The 19,558-nt window shown below is 37.4% G+C and overlaps 1 protein-coding gene across 6 annotated transcripts in view; it reads left to right on the top strand.

The window, feature by feature from the left end:
* Positions 1–1,753: 1,753 nt before the first annotated feature.
* LOC131038040 (uncharacterized) overlaps positions 1,754–19,558 on the top strand; it is a 187,257-nt gene continuing 169,452 nt past the window's right edge. For 4 of the 6 annotated variants that reach the window (XM_057970320.2, XM_057970318.2, XM_057970319.2 and 1 more), the window contains exon 1: positions 1,754–2,211. In XM_057970320.2, coding sequence (XP_057826303.1) covers positions 1,919–2,211 — 293 coding nt within the window. In that variant the 5' untranslated portion in view covers positions 1,754–1,918. The remainder of the gene's footprint in view (positions 2,212–19,558) is intronic. The other 2 variants (XM_057970316.2, XM_057970314.2) reach the window with 1 other exon arrangement.

Below are 19,558 nucleotides of genomic sequence, written 5' to 3'. Positions count from 1 at the left end.
GCTTGGGTGATATTTTCTCCTACCATGAGGTTTAATGCATCTCGATAGTCTTCAACCCTTTAAAGGAAGATAAACTTTAGGGAATCTACTCCTAACTTGTTGTGCTTGTATTTCTGTAGACAAAATAAGACCGATGAATGTTGCAAGTTTTTTAACTAAGGTTGTGAGCATAGAGAAGTCCAGATGGTGTTTGAATTCTAGATGCCTCTCGATTCCTAGCAATTGAAATATGATGGTGGTACCCCTCTTGTTGCTCTTGAAAGATGTTTAACAAGTTGGAGATTTGTTAAGGAAAATGGTGTCTCAACCTTGCAATTGTATAAGGGTACTAGTGCATCTAGATGGTTGGATAAACACATATTTTTTTCACTTCAGGTGCATTTTGAGTGTTGGATAAGGAATGCTAGATTTTTCCTACTGGTGCATTTTGTATGCTACAAAAGTTCATCTAGAGTGCTTGATAGTTGATAAAGCCACACTTTATGCTTAACTTACTATTATAAATCTTGATCGTTTATCGTTAGGTCATAGATCTAACGATGGACATTTTATGTGCATTGTTTGCCCTAGAAGGCAATCGTATATTATGAGGGCATTGTATTACGATTATGTATTGTAATGTATTATAATAGTCTGATAGCTATTGAGTTGTCTTTGGATCTCTATTGGTGATGCTCTCGTGAGAAGCTTGCTCTACAAGTATATTGTAATCTGTTGTTGATTTCTTAATAATATATTGGGTGACTTTTGGAGTGTGGGGTTTTTCTCTTGAAAGGGTTTTCCCCACGAAAATCATTGTGTTGTGGTATGCATCCTATTATGTTTATTTCTATCAAGTTTATGTAATTGTTGTAAAAAAATGTAAAAGTTCTACATTACTCTCCTCTCAAGATTAGTGTAGGAAGTTGTTTCGCTACCATAATTTCCTTACAATATTAAGGTTTGAGATAGTAAGACAAATAATAGTTATAGTAAATGAAAGTGAGAGGGATTTGGGTTTTCTCAAAAAAATTGTGTGATGTTGATGTTGACCGGTGTGGTACTATAATATGTATTTGGAAACTAAAGTTTGGAATTAGATTGATATTAGAGATGAAACAAATGAAATATGAGCTTTCTATGTGCTAGGACTTGATCATGTCCAAGATTTAATTCATCTAACATGATTGGGTTTGTTTATAACTCTTATTGATTGTAGAATCTTGTTTGTGCTAAGTGTAATTTTGATTGAATTGCACTAAGAAATATTTTTGTGAGCTTCTTGTGTACAAAGAAGTATGAAACTTCCTTGATTATAGTTAGGCCCTTAGATTGATTCAAGAAAGATTAAACCAAAGAAACATATAATGTTGAATGTTGTTAAGTAAAATGCATTTGATATAAATTGAAATTGATGTCAATTGATTTTATAATGTGATTACAATTTTATTAAATATACAACCCTTAACATTCAATTGATTTTATAATGTGATTACAATTTTATTAAATATACAACCCTTAACATTCAATTTTTTTATTTTTTTTACATACAACCAACTATATCATCAAAATATTGATATTAAAATTAACCATTTTAAAATTAAGATACTAAATTACAAATACAAATAAATAAAAAATTCCTGATAATTGAATCAATGTTAATCTAAAATGAATAAAAAAATTAAGTAAAAAGAAATTTTAAAATAATACATTTATCACTTCTACACAAAATAATGCAAAACGATAGAAACGGGACACCCCTCTTTATCTAATTCACATATTGGGTTTTAGTATTCAAAATCGTTAGTTATTGACAAACGATACTGGTCCACGAATTGTCTGATGATGAATTTTGGCCGTAAGAGATAGTTATTGAAGAGGAAATCTGAGTGCTCGATTGCAAGTGAGGACTGCACAAATACAACCCAATAAATTAGTGATGGCCTTAATGGTTAATTCACAGAGTTCACCATTTATTGCCTATGACAAACTCCCTTGCTGCAAATGCAATAGATTTGAAATAATCTCATCACAAACACGATACTCACCTGGGCATCAATGCAGAAGGAAGAATTTTATGAAGGCCTACAAGTTATTGAGGGATATAAAACATTCGGGAAGAAGAGGAACATTTGGCTGGAGAGGCATTGTTGCCAGAATAGAGCTGTCGAACCCAGATGATTATGAGGTGGGGAGACTGCTAGGAAGCTATGGGTACATGAACATAACCAGGTAGCAAAGAATTTTAGCTACTCTTATATGTTAAATTGGCATTTAAAACTTGAACTCATATAAATACCAACAAGCACCCTAATTGCTTGTACTCCTGAGGTCTAGTGTTATTCTTTTGAACTTGACACCATCGTTTTGTATATTGGGCCAATATACATAGCTTTGGAGATTGGCATTACTCTTTTTTCCACCAAAGTGGCTTGCAAATTTCAAATTTGTGCTTCTCTCATCAAATGAGACCCACCATTGCCTTTGGGAATGCACATATTACCCAACTTGCAAAGTAGCCTATTTTGGATGAAGAAGCTAGCCCTCTCTTTGCTTCTGTGTGCTTGCAAAGCTTGTACTTCTAAACTACATCTTCATATTTAATGAGTAAAAAATTAAACCTCAAAATTCATCACAGTGGAAAGGACTGAAGTAGCTTGTATAGGCCTAGGAAACATGTTAGCACTATGATTAATAGCACCTTTCTTATATTTCAAAACCAAATGGAATTGCTGACGAAAGTCCATTCATTTATAATTTCTAGATAATGAATTGTAGATTTTGGAGATGATGATGATTGGTGTGTATTATGGTTTCCTTGTCTATTAGTCAGTGCTTCCATCTCTTAATCACATTGATAATTATTTATAATTCCATGTCATATGAATGATAATTTAATACAGCCCCACTAAAAAGATTGGAATGAACATATTGGTTTCCGTTCATGTTTCAAAACAATCCCCATAGCATAGCTATATGCATGTACCTCGATCTCAAACGTTTGCTTCATGTTAGGCAAGCAAGGATGGCTTCATGGTGGATTCTATCTTAGTTGTCAAAAGCCCTTTGCTGCTATTTGCTAGACGCAGATTTGACACAGTATGGAAGAGAAGCCATGTATGAAGTTCCTCATCTGCTGAACCACCTCTGCAAAATCTCTCAATCCATGAATGCCAGAAGGTGTCCTCTAAGAAAGGATAGCTGAATTTTGCTTGGGGCCAAAATGAATCACCAACCACTCATATAAACCATTCTACTCTTGAAGATGGTTTTTCGTGTGTCTAGCTATTTCATCTGATTTTGATGATATCGAGATTTCAAGTCAATCTTTGTGAAATACTTAGCATTAATCCAAGGGGTTGAGATCAAGTAGTTAAAGTATTGGGTTATAATTGTGGAGACCCAAGTTCAAATCCCCAAAGTGACATTAAGGTGTAATTCTAAGTGGTCACTCTTGGTGTTTGACACATTTGGCTTCTCATGGTAAGTGGACTATTAGAAAGAGAAAAAAGTTAGCATTATATTCTTGATCAATCGAGTCACCGATTCTTGTAAGTGGATGCTTGTTTTTCATTGTAGTCATACTCAAAGCCTTATAATAATCTTCCATGCATCATCTGTCTAGGACATCAAAATGAAAGGAGAACCAAAAGGAGAAGACCTAGGTCATCTTATCTCTTGTTTCAAGACCTAGAGCTACTGAAGTTGTTTTTAAATGTCATACCTTCCCAATTTAGATTTCCCATAGAGCCCAATATTCAGCAACTTGTTATCTGGTAGCAATTATATATCATGCCTCATTTATCTCTTTGGGGGTCCTCTTGGGTGTCTGCAATATCTCTTGGAATACCTGTAACAAATCGTCCAGTTGCTCATTTGTTTTTGGAACAGCTATTTTGAGAGGCTTCCACTTGGAGTGGGCCTCTTCTGTTCTTGGCTTTTATCAGTAACTTCACAAATTTCTTTCTTGGATTATCAGCCTATTTGTTTGGTGAGCTGAAACTGAAGAACTATTTTGCTTACCTTGGCAAGAATAAATGTGTTAAGGCCTACCATTCTTGATTAGCATCCATTGATTCTTCCTTGTCATGTAAGATATATCCCTATCCCACTGATATTCACTTCCCAACAAAATTTAATTCATATCAATGGGAATAACAACACACAACTATTTATCTCAAACGCTAAATTACAAATGGAAAACTTCAAATGACATTGCTTGCCTGGTTACAAAGCCATTTACCTTAAGATTCTTTGATTTACATCTTGATAAGGAAGAATCTTTCCTTCTCCTCCTCAAAATTGGTATCTTCTTCCTTACTTTTTGTAACTTGCTTAATTGAATTTAAGGTGCGTACCAATGTGCTATTTTCTTCATTTGAAATGACCTCACCTTTCTCTTCAACCTTGTCTGCCGTAGTCTTCTTGCTTTCTTGTTGCTGGTCCTCACCTTTGGATACAAGTGAGGGTTCAGATTCCAACAATTTTCTCAATATGATACACCTTTGAACACTTCCATATTGCTAGGAAACTGATGTAGATGCTGCCAAGTCCAAAAGTGCCAAACAGTCCTTACTAGGACAGTCACTAATCCCTCCAAAACCAAAAAAGATGTAATCACCAATCAGCAAGGATACTGCTGTTAGGTGAAGTGGAATCGGTGACCAATCCGCAGGTGAATGATGGATACCTTCTACTAACATCAAAGGCACCTCTTGAGTAGCTGGCCCACTAAGAGTGTTTTCAATCACAACTTCCTTCACAGGAAAAGAGTAATCAGCAACTAATTTTTCAGAATTAGACGAACTTTGTCCATCACCCAATATAAGATAGTGAAGGTCATGAGTATGTAGGAGATGCTTCTTAGCTTGTTGGGCTGTCAATTTGGCTTGTCGTGCTCTTGCCAACCATCCTTCGTTCAACCTCTGGCACTTGTCTATATCAGCTGTCCCAAAATGTCTGAATTCCGAGCTACTATAGGATGCACTATTATTGGCTTCCAAACTATATGCTGTCATTCCCTTAGGCTTACTATCGGATGAAGCTCTCAACACCACTTCCTTTTCATCCGCTGAGAACTCCAACTGCATCTTTTGGTAATCAAATGTGTATCTACCAATGGATTGAAGCCATTGCATGCTTAGGACCACATCATAATGTTCTAACTTGATTACATAAAAGTCATTAGTCAAAAGATAGGCCTCCAATTGAAGGCCGAGTTGTGGAACTCGTGTACTACAACCCAAGGTCCCACCACTAGCAACTGTTACCTTGAAACCCGGAAATTTCTCAACCTGTAATCCAAATTTCTCCACTGACTGCTCACTCAAGAAGTTATAGGTAGCACCTGTATCTACCAAGCAATCCACTGGCTGTCCCCTAAGAATTCCCTTCAATTGGAAGGGGTAGAACTACGGTACTCTGGACAATGAGTTAATCGTCATGTTGGCAGAAGCCAATGTATCCTCACCACCTGTATCCTGCCTCTGCTCATCCTCACCATCAGAAAAGACTTCTATAAGATGTGCCTTGCCTTTTCCAAGGCACCTATGACCTAGTTCCCAGAGCTCCTTGCATGGGAAGCACAATTTCTTCCTCCTTAATTCGTTTCGTGATTCATGATCCATCTTAGGAGCAGGTGGTGCACTAGGTAACTGTGAAGATGAACTCTGAGAAGGTTTAGAACCTTCGGAAGATTTCCTATTCTGCTGAAATGTAGAAGGTGGAGGAGAGGTATCAAGGTCCAATGTAAGCTGTATGGCCTCCTGTAAAGTCTTAGGCTTTAAAGCCCTTACCAAACCTCAAAGTCTCTCATGTAGACCCTCGATGAAAAGCATCACTACCCTCCTATCGGGCATCTCAGGCACCATCACTGCTATGCGCTAAAACTCATTAATACAAGACTCCACATGTCTTGACTGCTTCAATAGAGCTAAATCCCTGTAGTATAATTCCACATCCTTCTTGTCAAACCTGGCAATCAGTCTCTTTGTGAACTCTAAATATGAGTGAATGAGATCATGATTCCGAGTGACCAGTCCATGGTGCCACCAATCGTATGCAACAACCTCCAAATGCAGGACAACAAACTGAATGACTTCATCTTCAGCCATTGGTTTCAAGGATAAGTATATATCCAACTTATGAACCCACACTCGTGCACTAATGGAGTCACTGCCATCAAAAGTGGATAAAGTCAGCTTATCAGTAGCTTTCTTCAATTCATTATTCCACTGCTGTTTGGGCCACCTGTCATTCTGTCCCCTCATAGAATCTCGGCGTTGCATACAATATTGATGCAAAGGGAAAGCATCTTAAACATGTGCTGGAAGTCGAGCCCACTCATCGCTAGCAGCCATAATTGTATCCTGGAAAGTCATTCCATTTTGTGGATCAGCCAATGGTGGTTCATCTCTAGGAGTGAACCGAGGAAGCATAGGCGTATCTGCTGTCCTCGTATGAGTCCTGTCTCTCCGCGGTGAAAACTTCCTAGGGAAGATGGAGTCCTACTGCTGCCACGACTCCCTGCAGCTGAAACTGTCCTGCTACGACTTCTGCGCCTTCCCCTGTGATTTCCCAAATCCATCCTATCCAGTGTATCATGTAACCTGTTAATAGCCTGGGCAATTCTTGGCTGAGCATCAGCCAAGCTTCTCATGACCTCATTAGGGTCGAGCGGATTCTGTCTCTCCTGTCTGGGAGGGCTCCTGTGGCCTTTTGGAATATCACCCATAGTAGTCTCTAATGGTGGTTCAGTGACAAAGTTCAAATCCACCCAAGGTCCCTTGCGTGTGTAAAATCTGTAGGTACCAAATCTGCCCCGATGCATAGAATTACTCCAATGACCCTCAGGCTGGCAGGATCATCGCTTTGATACCACTGAAAGATGCTGACTTGGTGATGGCTCAATTCTGATTTGTTTTGTCTTAGTATCAAACTTTGACCAGCGTATTGTAGCTCGGAGTTTAAATTGCAAAAGTTTGAGTTTGATGTGTTTTTGGGGGTTTTAGGAGATATAATGAAGAATGCAAATTGGAAATGCAAGCATGAACAATTGACATCAACTGAAACTAAATTTCAGAATAACTGGCTTATTAACAGCAACTAACATTTGCAAGGAATCAAATAATTTCAACACTAAATAGACAAATTTGGCCTACCAGTGGTCCAACGTCTTGCCTGGAGGCTTCATAATTGACCTTATTGAATTAAAATACTGCTACAGGAGCTTCCAAAGTGCACCAACAGCTCCAATGTGTTTTATTCTTCTAGGAAATAATATCAAAAACAATTGAATGGATGGATAGCTAATCTGAGGCTTATTCTGAAATCTTGCTAGGAGAGAACACCAAATTGATCCTATTTTCCCCTCTAATTCGCTGTTGTAGCTCCAGTATGGTGCAATTTCTCCAAACAAACCCTTGACTTATTCTTATTGACTGCTGACAATAAATTCTGATCTATAAAACTGAACCTATACCCTTGCATTTATTTTTAATGGTCCCTAGGCAAGAGATGATGGTATGGCTTACTGCTAGAGGGTATGATCTGCAAGAAAAGCCATCCAATTTGTAAAATTCCTTACTAGGACTGATTGCAAATAAATGTGTATGTCCAGAATATGCAGAGATGCGTTATTTCATTTAACTGTTGGTTATTGAAAAGTCTATGAGTTTCATTCAACAGTATAATCCATGCATCCAAAATTAACTTTCATGCTTAATGATCAACGTAGCATTGATTGAGTGATCAATATTCAATATCATATAATTAAATACTACAAGGTGCACCTGTTGGTTCACAATGATGCAATGCCAAACTTGTTGCAGTGGTCTCCCCCGGAAGCGTTACCGCTTGCTCGTTGGTATGCAGCGTGAAGGACATGATGCCAAAGTGCTGTTGCTTCCTCTCGAACTTCTACTCCACTTATCCTTTATCGTATGGTCAACAAACACGGGTCTGGACACTGCGTGTAATCTGGATACTCACGTGATCTTTGACATTTCTAGATATCGTTACTTGCCGCGGGATCGTGTTGTGTTGGTGTCTTCACCCTGCGTTCTGGAAACACCCCGTCTCTGCATTCGGAAATCACACCAGTACTGTGTTGTGAACCCACACCCGACACTGCATTCGGCAATAACACTTCGCCCTACGTTCGAGAATCATACCCGATGCTGTGCTCGGAAATACATCCCGTTATGAACATAAGGTTTGTGTATAAATACGGGGACTCACGCCAATGCAGTATTCCACGACGTACACCAGCCGGACTCCATCCTACTGCTTAGGCCTCACGTCACCACCAATAGGCCAGGTTTTCCTGACGAAAGGGGAATTGTTCCAATTCGAATCCTGTCACTTAGGAATATAATTCTTCTTCCAGGCATATTTCAAAAGCTTCCGCCATGTCCTTTTATTCACCGCCGAAGTAGTTTTCTGAACTACTTTTATTCATAAAGAGTTTATGATATTAATTATTTATATTAATCCTCAAATTAGGATATTAATATAAAAATTAATTAATATTATGTCATTATTATGTCATATTTATTTTATTCATTTGGGGAACATTACACAATTCGCTGTTGAAGATTAATAAACTGCACAGATTTGAAGTTTAGGCCCTGTAGAAAATGTTATGACTATAATTCTGCAAATTTCGGCACTCAAGGGCCTGATCCTTAGCTTCCCTTCTATGTCGATTTGTTGTTGCAAATGTCTGGATTGCTGATTTGGTCACCAAGCTGCCCAGAATTGCTATAGATTAACTGATATTACTGTAATAGTCCCAAATGCTTCAGAATTGACCCTGAACGATCTGAATTGAAGCTCCCATATGTGCCGCTATGCTAATAGGTGAGAGGGTTTATGTCCAAACACCTGCAACCTGGAGGTTTTCGTTCCCAATTTGCTTAGAACTTCTGCTCTGCTGCTGCAGATCGATTACAGAAAGAGATTACAATAAAAATGAATGTTATGATTCCTAAACTCAACGCCAAATGTGGCTTTATGCTCACAAACCCTAAATCGCACCTCACAATGGCATCAATTAAAGATTCCATTGGAATCGTCCTTCTCCAATTTGGCATCTAACCTTGAGGGTCCACTTACCATGAAACAATTAACCACTTTTAAATCAACATTGGCCTAGGTAGATGTGCCTTGGTCATATTTTACTTTTAAACTTTATAAGTTACCTTTTCAATAAATAATTTTCTATTATTAGAAAATGGCAACTTATAATACTTTATTATAAAGTACACTCTAATTAGCGCGTCTAAGGCCAAAATTGGCAAAGTGTTGACCCCCTCTTGCACTCTCCATCGCCTCCTAATCACTGAATTCACTTGCAGAGGTTTCTAATGGGGAATCTAGGTCTCTTGAGTGATCACTAAAAAAAATGGGGACATTACATTTAGTGGGTGGGTGGGGGGAGGAATTCTAGTGTTGACCACCCACTCTTTCCAATACTCCTAATGCTCTCTCTGGAACCACCACGGGGCACCTCCGGCTCCAACTATACACTGACCATAATTCCTGGGTTGGGTGGGAAACTAATAATTGTAGTTGCTAGGCTGGGTGGGAACTTATAGGTCGAGCCACACATCGCCACCTACTAGTTCTACCTCTACTGTCTCTAACTAAAATAACAGGAACGATAATAGATCAAAAGAGTAAGTGGCTAACATAACACTATAATTCCCCCCCAACTATCTCTAAGCAACTTGCCGTTCTCCCATCTGGGAACCCTATGATTCCCACCCACCTTGTACATGAGTTCCCTTGGGGGGGTTCTCGATTTTAGCTATTTAGGGTTCTTTCGAGCCCATAATAGCATGAGACGTTAACAAACACTGGGTCCAACTGTATAGTCCTTTAGGTATGACTAAATCGCATAGGTTGCTTCAAGCAATAAATGATAACCGACTCTCTATTCTTGAGTGAGCTGCTGCTTGAAGAGGCCGCCATAGAACTATTCTTAGGGTAGTGTGAACCAAATTGAGGAGTTGTGTTTGTCCAATGAGTAGAGATTAGGTGGGATATGAACCCCCACTCTTGGGCTAGTGGTACTATCCAACCAACTAAGCACAAATGTTGGAAAAAATGGGTGGTCCCCAACTATAGAAAGTTGGGATTCTTTGCATCAACAATGTGGCTTGAGATCCAGGTGTTGGGGGAGGGGGGTACTCACCCGAGAGAAATCTTGAGTTTTCATGGGTGATCCTTTATAGTGGATGCCTACCTCTAGCCCCTACCTGAATACCACTTGGCCATTAGGTGGGGGGGCCCTGCTATTCGCCAGGGGAAACTATAATCCCCACCCAAAATTCTCATTATAGTGGCCCAATGAATATACGAGGCCCTTAGGCTATCTCCCCATCCAACACCCTTATCCCACCATGCTGCCTAGGAGTATTATAGGTCTAGTCAGGCCCTTACAACTATAAGAGCTCAATATCGCAAGATTGCTTAGATTGTGGGGAAATCCGTTACTAGTATCTCAGCTGGTCCTAGCAGCACTAAAGAAACCATCCAAGGCATTCAAAGAAGTGGCTAACTGGGAAATGGAAGTAATCATGCTCTATGCATGTTGGCCATTATTCCTATGACAATTCTTTGGAGTAAGATCCCAATTCATCTCACAGAGAAAAGATTGAAGTGGTACTTGGATAGATTTGCAATGATAAGTAGGCACTTGGATAGCCCCTTCCTTTGTGGTAGGATGTTTGCATTAAATTATTCATTACTCCCCTTCATAGACATTAAGAGCTTCCATCGTACTGAAACATTTTGGGAGAATTCTTCTATTCTATTTTGGTGGAAGTTTTGTACTAAGCTTCTCTTTAGCATTCAAGAATGGAGGGATAATGTTTCTAGGTTATTCTTGAAGACAAGAAAAGATTGAAGGTAAATAACATAAAAGATAATGCAATACAAACACAATACCTTCACCTAAAATCCTTGTTTTTCCTTAGATTGAGCTAAAGTAGAGTGCACCCTAGCTCCACTTGATTTGATCCTTTGATGTGGAAATGTGGTTGCTTATGAAACCAATAGCATGACGATAGGATTGATATGATGGGGAATCAAATTGTTGAAGATATTATAGCTACGGTTGGATTCATCTGACCAACCTAGCTAATCCAAATGTCTAATTGGCCTATCGGCCTTAGACATTTGGTTATTCAATTTACTTGTTTCAGTTAATTATGATTCATATTTTAACTTGCAGATCAATTGTGATTACCGATTGCCATGTCATGTTTACTATAGACGTATGTATTCGATTATCAACTTACATTACATAATCGATGTTTGGTTATGATCGGTTAATATCAAATTTGTTATCACATTGATTTATAATTGATTTGTTAGTGTATTGATCAAATCGATTATACATAACCGATTATAATTGAATCGGTTTGGATGTAAACCCGATTACAATTATGAATCGGCTTGTATCCCATTGCCATCAGGACTCTTGGTGTAGAGTCGCGACTTCTTAGGAAGTCATCTGGTATCATATATCAGTATGATACAAATTCCTTTGGAACGGAATAAGATCATATTATTAAGAAGTCAATAATATACATACAACAATACAATAAAGATTCAATATAACAGCAGTTCGTGAAGAGAGCAATAAGTAATAAGAGATGGATATATACAACAGTAAATAATCATTAAGATCGAATTACGTATTCACCCCGCAGATCGGATTACACCTATATGTTGTGGCAATTGATATACAACAGTCTGTGACATATACACACATTAGTTTGTGATACTCACTTACAGTGAATTCAATATGCCTTTTGCAGATTGGATTTCCACCGTGCATAGTTTGAATTGATATCAACCTGAGATTAAAGTTCAAATAAAATTTAAATTACCTACCTATTATAATCTGATCAAAATTTAACATGGTATCAGAGCAGGCTTAAGGAACGATCATATCAGATTTATAGAAGCAAGGTTATCTCCTACTATTGTATTCAAGTTCGACTACTTCTATCAACGTCAAGAAGATGAATGGAATTAGAGTTGAAGACAGACTTGAAGGAGCATGAAACTTTGTATCTTGGAAGTTTAGAATTATGCTTGCCTTGGGGGAAAATGAATTAGACGAATTCGTGAAGAAAGCCATACCGGAGCCAACCGAAGAGGATGAGAAGCTTCAATGGAAGAGAAAGAACCATAAAGCAATGAAAATGTTGGTTGACTTTGTAAAAGATCACATTGTGCCAATTATTGTAGTATCCCCACTGTATTCTGGAAATGTGGTATCAACCTGCAAGAGGAGAAAACAATTCAAACACACACATGAAACATTGCATTAGAGGTTAGAAATCCAAACAAAGCAAGTTAAATGAATCTAAACTCTTTAAAATCGTTCCATGTTCCTCTATCTCCAAGGATCTTCAAGATTCAAGGTGGCTCTCAGCTTGGAAGAGCACTTGATTCTTTAAGATGACAACCTAAAGAACGAGATTTATGATTCTAAGATCTAAATGGAATGCAACCAAGATCCTAGTGATGATTTTAGATATGAAACTAGATGATGATAGGATGCAAGATATTGATATGAAGCTTTAAACTAGTACAAAAATGATACTAAGATGAAGCTAACATGATATATCTAAGATTATAATGCTATCAAAATGATCCAAAATGTTATTCTATCAAAGAGAGATAATATTCTTAATGTTATGAGACTATAAGTTTGATGCACAAAGACTTGATTGTTTTGAAGAAGGAATGGGCTCTATTTATAGGGAAAATAGGGCAATGGATGGTTAAGATTGGATAATCTTATCAAGAGCCAGGATTGAAAGTTATCAATCCATGTTTACAATACTCACCAATGAAATGGTGACAATTTTCAACAAAAGACTGCTTGAGAGGAGATGTAAGAAGCACTAAATGCTTGAGAAGACATGAAGGTTACCTTAGGAGGTAAGGGTTAAGGTTAGGTTAATGGTTATCCATTGGATAAAGCTTTTATCCAAAGGATAAGCTCTTGTGCAAGGGTTAAAGGGATAACCATGGTCAAAGCAATGAATGCTTGATGAGACCCTTGGGTTAGATGAGGGTTGAGTTAGAGAGAAAGTCTCTAATCATGCAAAAAGGTTGAGTTAACCATTAATAGTTAGGAAGACTTTGAGGGTTAACTTGTTGAAGACATAAAGCCTTTAATGGTTTTCAAAGACTTTGGAGGCTTTGAGAAGTGACTTCTCTTTGTTTAGGATTGACAATAATTAGGAGATGGATTAGGCTAAATTGGATTTGATTAGAAGAATCTAGAAGGGGTTTAGGAGACAAGTGGGAGATGTAGGATTTTGCAAGTGGGTGGGGAAAATAGAATTTAATTAAAATAAAATTAATTTATTTCAATTGTGGTTGCAACTTGCATTTGTAGGATTTTGCAAGTGGGGGGATTTAATTAAATGTAGATTTAATTAAATGGGCTAGAAGGGAGATTTAATTAAATTTGAATTTAATTAAATGGGCTAGAAGGGAGATTTAATTAAATGGCTTAGATAGAAGAAGGGTATATTAATTAAATCTTAATTTAATTAATAGGCAATTAAAAGAATAGGGATATTAATTAAATTTTAATTTAATTAATTAGAAGAATTAAGAATAATTAAATGAATAAATTCACTTAATTCATTGTGCAACTTTTAGGTGTCTACATTTTGCCCCTCTTTGAGTCGATATGTGATCACATGTTGATTCAAAGAAAATTTGTCGATATGATGTTGTGTTGAAATGTCGATATGATGCCCTAGATTTGATGAACGATATTGATGATGCCCCAGATATGAAGAATTGATTTGATATGAAAAGTCGATATGAAGCTGATATGAAATTGATGTCGAGATTTGATATGATAATGCCCCCTCGGGAGATCGTTCGTGCACAAAAGGCATGAATGATCTCTCAAAAGAAGAAGAATGCTATTTGAAAGATAGAAGAGTGGATAGTGATGACATGCATGGGTTTGATAAGATTGATTAGATTGATTGGATTGAGATTAAGATTGATTAGATTAAGATCAAGTCTGGTTTTAGGTATAACACCTTCTGTATAAGACATGGATGATCGAGCGTCTGGTTTCAGGAATGATACCGCCTGTATAAGACATGGATGATCGAGTGTCTAGTTTTAGGAATGATACCACTTGTATAAGACATGGATGATCGAGCATCTGGTTTCAGGAACGATATATCCTGTATAAGAGCTGATCAAAACATTTGGTTTCAGGAACAATATATCCTGTATAAGAGCTGATCAAAACATTTGGTTTCAGGAACGATATATCATGTATAAGAGCTGATCAAAAAATCTGGTTTCAAGAAAGAGTCAACCTGTATAAGACATGATAGATACTTTGGAAGAATGATGAAGATATGAAAGTGAAGAAAGATTCCATGATGATGCGATAGATATGCATGCGAGGGATGCAATGATGAATGTGAGTAGATGATGATTATGAGATGTATCTTGAAAATGAGATGTATGATGATGATAATGATGTGTAGCTAAATGCAAGTTAAAAATGATGTGCAACCTAATGCAAGGTTAAGATGATAATGATGTGCAGCTAATGCAAAGCTTAATATGAATTCTCGTTCTCAATGTTGCCATCTATTGTGATCAAAGTGTCAGTGCTTCCTTTGTTTTCATCATCGAGCCTTGATTTGTTGAAAGTTGATACAAACATCATGGTATAATTGAACCATAACGACCTGAGTATAACTTACATGGATTTTGATATTGCAAGACGACACAAGCATCGAGGTATAATTGAACCAAGATGACCTGAGTGTTGCTTGCATAAACAGACAAGAGTTAACCTTTGTCCAATACAAATCCGAAATGTCCTCAGCGATATGCCACCTGATTGCTTCGTAGGACAAATTTTCATGGTAAAAGACTTCACTCACAGATAGAATACAAATAAAACATCACATTCCTTCCTTGCTTCTCTAGTCGTAAGACATCTTTGAGTCACTTAGGAGATATGATAAGCAAAAATTAACAACCATAAGTAAGCATGCATGCTATTTGGAATGTATTCTTGTCAAATAAAACATCTTGCAAATAGATCTTTGTTCAATTGAAATCAGTTCAAGTCTGTGATGTCTAGCCTTCTTGCATTGTCATTTGTCATTTGTTGGTTGTTCTGATCCTTGTTGTCTTGCTATGTGTTTGGTCTGATGTTGAAAACCCTGAAGGCAAAATGCCCCCCAGTGAGGCTAGGATTTTGCCCCTTGTTGTTGATACTACTTTGATATGGATATGTACGCTAATAACCAAGCCATGGTGGGATATGATTTGGATAACTAATTTAGATAAACCAAGGACAGTGACTACGCTAAGTATGTCCAGGATTGATAAGCATTTGTGAATTTCTGGTGATGTCTCAGATGGGTGAATATGATATGTACTATATGATTTGTGAAACATGTACTGCCATCAATTGATAAAGATAAGGCTAACTAGAACAAAATCCAGCAGTCATATTGATCTATGTCATTGTTTTGATTTGTTCGATGATTGATAAGAATGTCTGGTTTCAAAGAGTGAGTACCCCGTATAAAACCGATCTGTCTGGTTTCGAGTGTACCTATCCCTGTATAAGACATGCTGATGTTGATGTTGATAGATGGATTGATTATCAAGACTTGATGATTGATAGGAATGTTTGCTTTCAAAGAGTGAGTACCCCGTATAAGACTGATTTGTCTGGTTTCAAGTGTACATATCCCTGTATAAGACATGTTTGATGTTGATGTTGATTTCGAGTAATGAATTGATTAACAAGACATGTGATCAGTTTGATTGCAGACTTGAGAGTTTTCCTGTTGTTGAATTGATTTGATGGATGGGCCATGCGTTCATGCTTTGATTTTCAATTTTTATTTGATTTTGTCGATTTTTAGTTTTTGGATATTTCAATTTTTTGATTTTTTGGATTAGAAGAAAGATGCATTTGGTTGCCCCAATGTATAGCAAGACAAGGAACATTATGAATGGATGACTAAACCATTGAGGTGGAAATGGATTTTTTTTGTCCATAGTTTTGATTAAGATCAAGGATGGAAAAGGGGATATGGATAGAGATAGGATATGGATAAAGTGAAGCAAGATTGTAGATAGCACTGGGTGATAGAAGCAATGAATAGATAGGATAAGGGATATGGATTAGAGGATATGGATGAGGGGAGGCAAGATTGTAGATAGCACTGGATGATAGAAGCAATGAATAGATAGGATAGGGGATATGGATTAGAGGATATGGATGAGGTGAAGCAAGATCGTAGATAATGATGAAGTTAGATAGGGTAATGGATATTGGAGGAAGGATAATGGGAGATATGGTAGGAAGAATAAAGTGGATGAAATTTGCCCCCACGCATAGAGGTTTCCATTTGCAAAAAGGTGATATGTAATATTGTCACACTATTTAGCACCATCTGAATAAGTGTTCCTGAACTTTTCAAAGATAGAGACCCAACCCACACTTAGAACCTCCGGAAAATTCAACCGAACATTTCTAGCAACTGGGAAGCATACTCAAAAGGGAAGAAGAATCTCAAACTGGATCAAGGTACTTAGTATTTGATTACCCATGTGTGTGCAAGTGGGTTCATTCCGGCTCATATGATCATTGTAATCTTCAGAATCCAGCATGGCTAGCTACATGAGTTACCCTGACTTCAAAAGCATCCTGGATAGAGCCTTGCTGCTAGTGAGTGTCCATAGCCCCGATGAGGTTATCGCTGTAATCTCACAAATATTGCTCCATTGCTAGCTAGGTGTCCATAGCCCCGATGGAGTTATTTGCATGTTCCCATAGCCAAGCATTTTGATATTGCATTTCATTGCATTTTTTTTGATATTGATTTTCTTGCTCATGCTTTTGATATATTTTTTTGCTTTTTATTTTTCTTGCATTGGCTTGTAAGTGATGAAACTTACATGGGTCTAAGAATTACAGTGGCGCTGAAGCAAGATTTTAGATTTTTCACTAGCCATGTCTTCAACTAAGAGATCACAATGATTTAGAGCAATTGATTAAGTGTATGGGATATAGTAATCAAAAGATGTCGAGACCAAGATACGATAAGTGGTTCTTTTCTGGATTGAGTGTGTATCCCAACCAAAAGAAAATGTTAAAGAGGAACAACCTCGGATTTTGAAGCATTTCATGAATAGATATCTAGGAAAAGACTGAACATGAGATTCGAGCATGGGCAAGTATGTAACAAAATGACACAAATGCCTATTTCACAGATGATGAATTTATGCAAAGGTTTGAAGGATAGGGATGGAAGGATGGAAAAAAGGTGTTGGATAATAGATAGAATGTTTGAAGATTTGTGTGAGGATAGATGGAAATGTATTCAGGATGAGTGTTGGTACACAACTTGAGAAGTGATGAAGAGATGGAGGAAAATCAAATTTTGGGACATAAGGACCCAAAATAGATAGAGGAAATGATGGAAGAATAGTTTTGGAAAGATATTTAGATAGAGGGTTGAAAGAAATTCAAGATGTGTTCCTTTGTTGATATTTTCTTTTTGGATCATTTGAGGTGAATGGATTGGTGGATGGATGGAGGTAAGGACCCACGATGGATGGAAGGGAAGAAGAGTTTGATTTTGGAATGGAAGGGCCTAATATAGATTTGGAGGATGAAGAGTTTGGCTTTGGAATGAAAGGACCTAAGATAGATTTGGAGGATGAACGGATTCCTTGATCTTGATCTTGACTTGGAGTAGGATCATTTGAGTTTGTGCTTTCCTCTTGATTTGGAATTAGATTAGTGGAGGAGATGGAAGGGATATCATGCTCTTGCTTAAGAGATGGATATTCAATGAGACTCTGCTCTTGAGATGAAAGGGGATCATCGTGGATGGATTACCAAAATCTTAGGGGATCATCATAAGATTCTTGATAGGTGGGATCTTGATAAAAAATGGGATTAGATTGGAGAGCCATGATAGATTGATCTTGCTTTAGGTTAGGACTCATTTCCTTTGACTGAGTTTCCTTTTTCTTGGTTTGATAATGAATGGTCATATGAATGATCAAAGTTGATGTTTTTGATAGGTTGACGTGGAGAAATTTACTCCTTTTGGTAAGGGCCCTAGGACTAGGTTGTCTCTTCTTTAACTTAGTCTTTTGATGAAGACGACTTCTTCTCAAAATATGAGGAGTGGTCATACACAAATGATCAATGTTAATGTTGATGTTGAAATTGGATACTTCGTTTGAAAACCTCAAGCTTACTTTATCAAGTAGAGGTTTAGTTCGATTCGCCTCCACGACAAAGTGTGTCAAATGATATGGATAAAGTCTCCCGATATGTAAACTTGATTTGACAACTTGAGGACCTAACTAGGTATTGTTTTGATAGGATCTGTTGGATGGTGGAACCTTTGATCATTGTTTTGATACTCTTTAATTTTGTTGGATGAAGTCAGATCTCAAGCTAGTTGATGATTTCAAAACTCGTTCTAAGAGTGCTTTGTTGGATTTGGGAATTTTCTCACTAATGATCCTTTTCGAAGTTTTGTTGCTGGATTTGCTAAAGGACCCGAAAGGGTATTTTAAACCATTGATAAAATTTTCCCAAAGTGACTGATTTGCTCTCTGTTTTTCCTAGTTTTGATCATGCGCTAAAGCAGAGACTGAATGCGCTAATGAATGTTCAGGATGCGCTACAGGATGTTCACAATACGCTATGCTGCCTTTCTAACGCGCTGTCTTAAAATGTTTGAAACTGACTATTCTGGATGGGTTATGCGCTAATATGTCCCGAGTCCCTGCTAATGTTTGAGCTCAAAGCGCTATGATATGTCTTGATTGAATGCGCTAAGCTGGTGTCTGAATGTGCTAGACTGATGCTAAAAAGCGCTACTGAAAATTTCACCAGTATGATATTGGTTATGTGCTAAATTGTTTGATGAAAGCGCTAAGGTTAGGTTGAAATGCGCTAAAAAATGGTTGCTACGCGCTAGGATGTTGCTCCTATGCGCTAATTGTCCTGATTTCTTTGTTTCTACTATTTTTGAATTTTAACACTTGTGATTTTGATAGATGATTTCGTTTTAGATACTCAAGCTTACTAAGTCGAATAGATAAACTCTTGATCACTTGGTTTGATATTCCCCTAATCTTGTTGGATGAAAGTCTTTCCTAAAGATAGTTGAAATGTTGATAACCACCTCAAAAGATGCTTTGTTGGTTTTGGAAATCTTCTCCACTTTATGATTTTTCCTTGGTTGAATTGACTTTTGAGTTTGATTGTTGGATACTTTGCAAGATATTTTAACATTTGTGACAAGAATACATAGCACACATGAAGAAAATGGTCATCCTAATGCTAAACATTGAGTGTATGTTCTTTTGAGGATGTGTTAAAATCCTCGATGTTATCACTGGTTTGATTTACAACAAAAGACACATCAGATAGACTCTTTATTCAAGGTCATTGACAATATCATAGCCCACTAGTCTCGATACTCTGTCAGCTCAAACAACCTTGTCACCTCCTAGAGGG

Source organism: Cryptomeria japonica, chromosome 2 (genome assembly GCF_030272615.1).
Source record: "Cryptomeria japonica chromosome 2, Sugi_1.0, whole genome shotgun sequence".
In the NCBI taxonomy this organism is placed as follows: Eukaryota; Viridiplantae; Streptophyta; class Pinopsida; order Cupressales; family Cupressaceae; genus Cryptomeria; species Cryptomeria japonica.
This window is presented reverse-complemented; position numbering and strand designations above follow the sequence as displayed.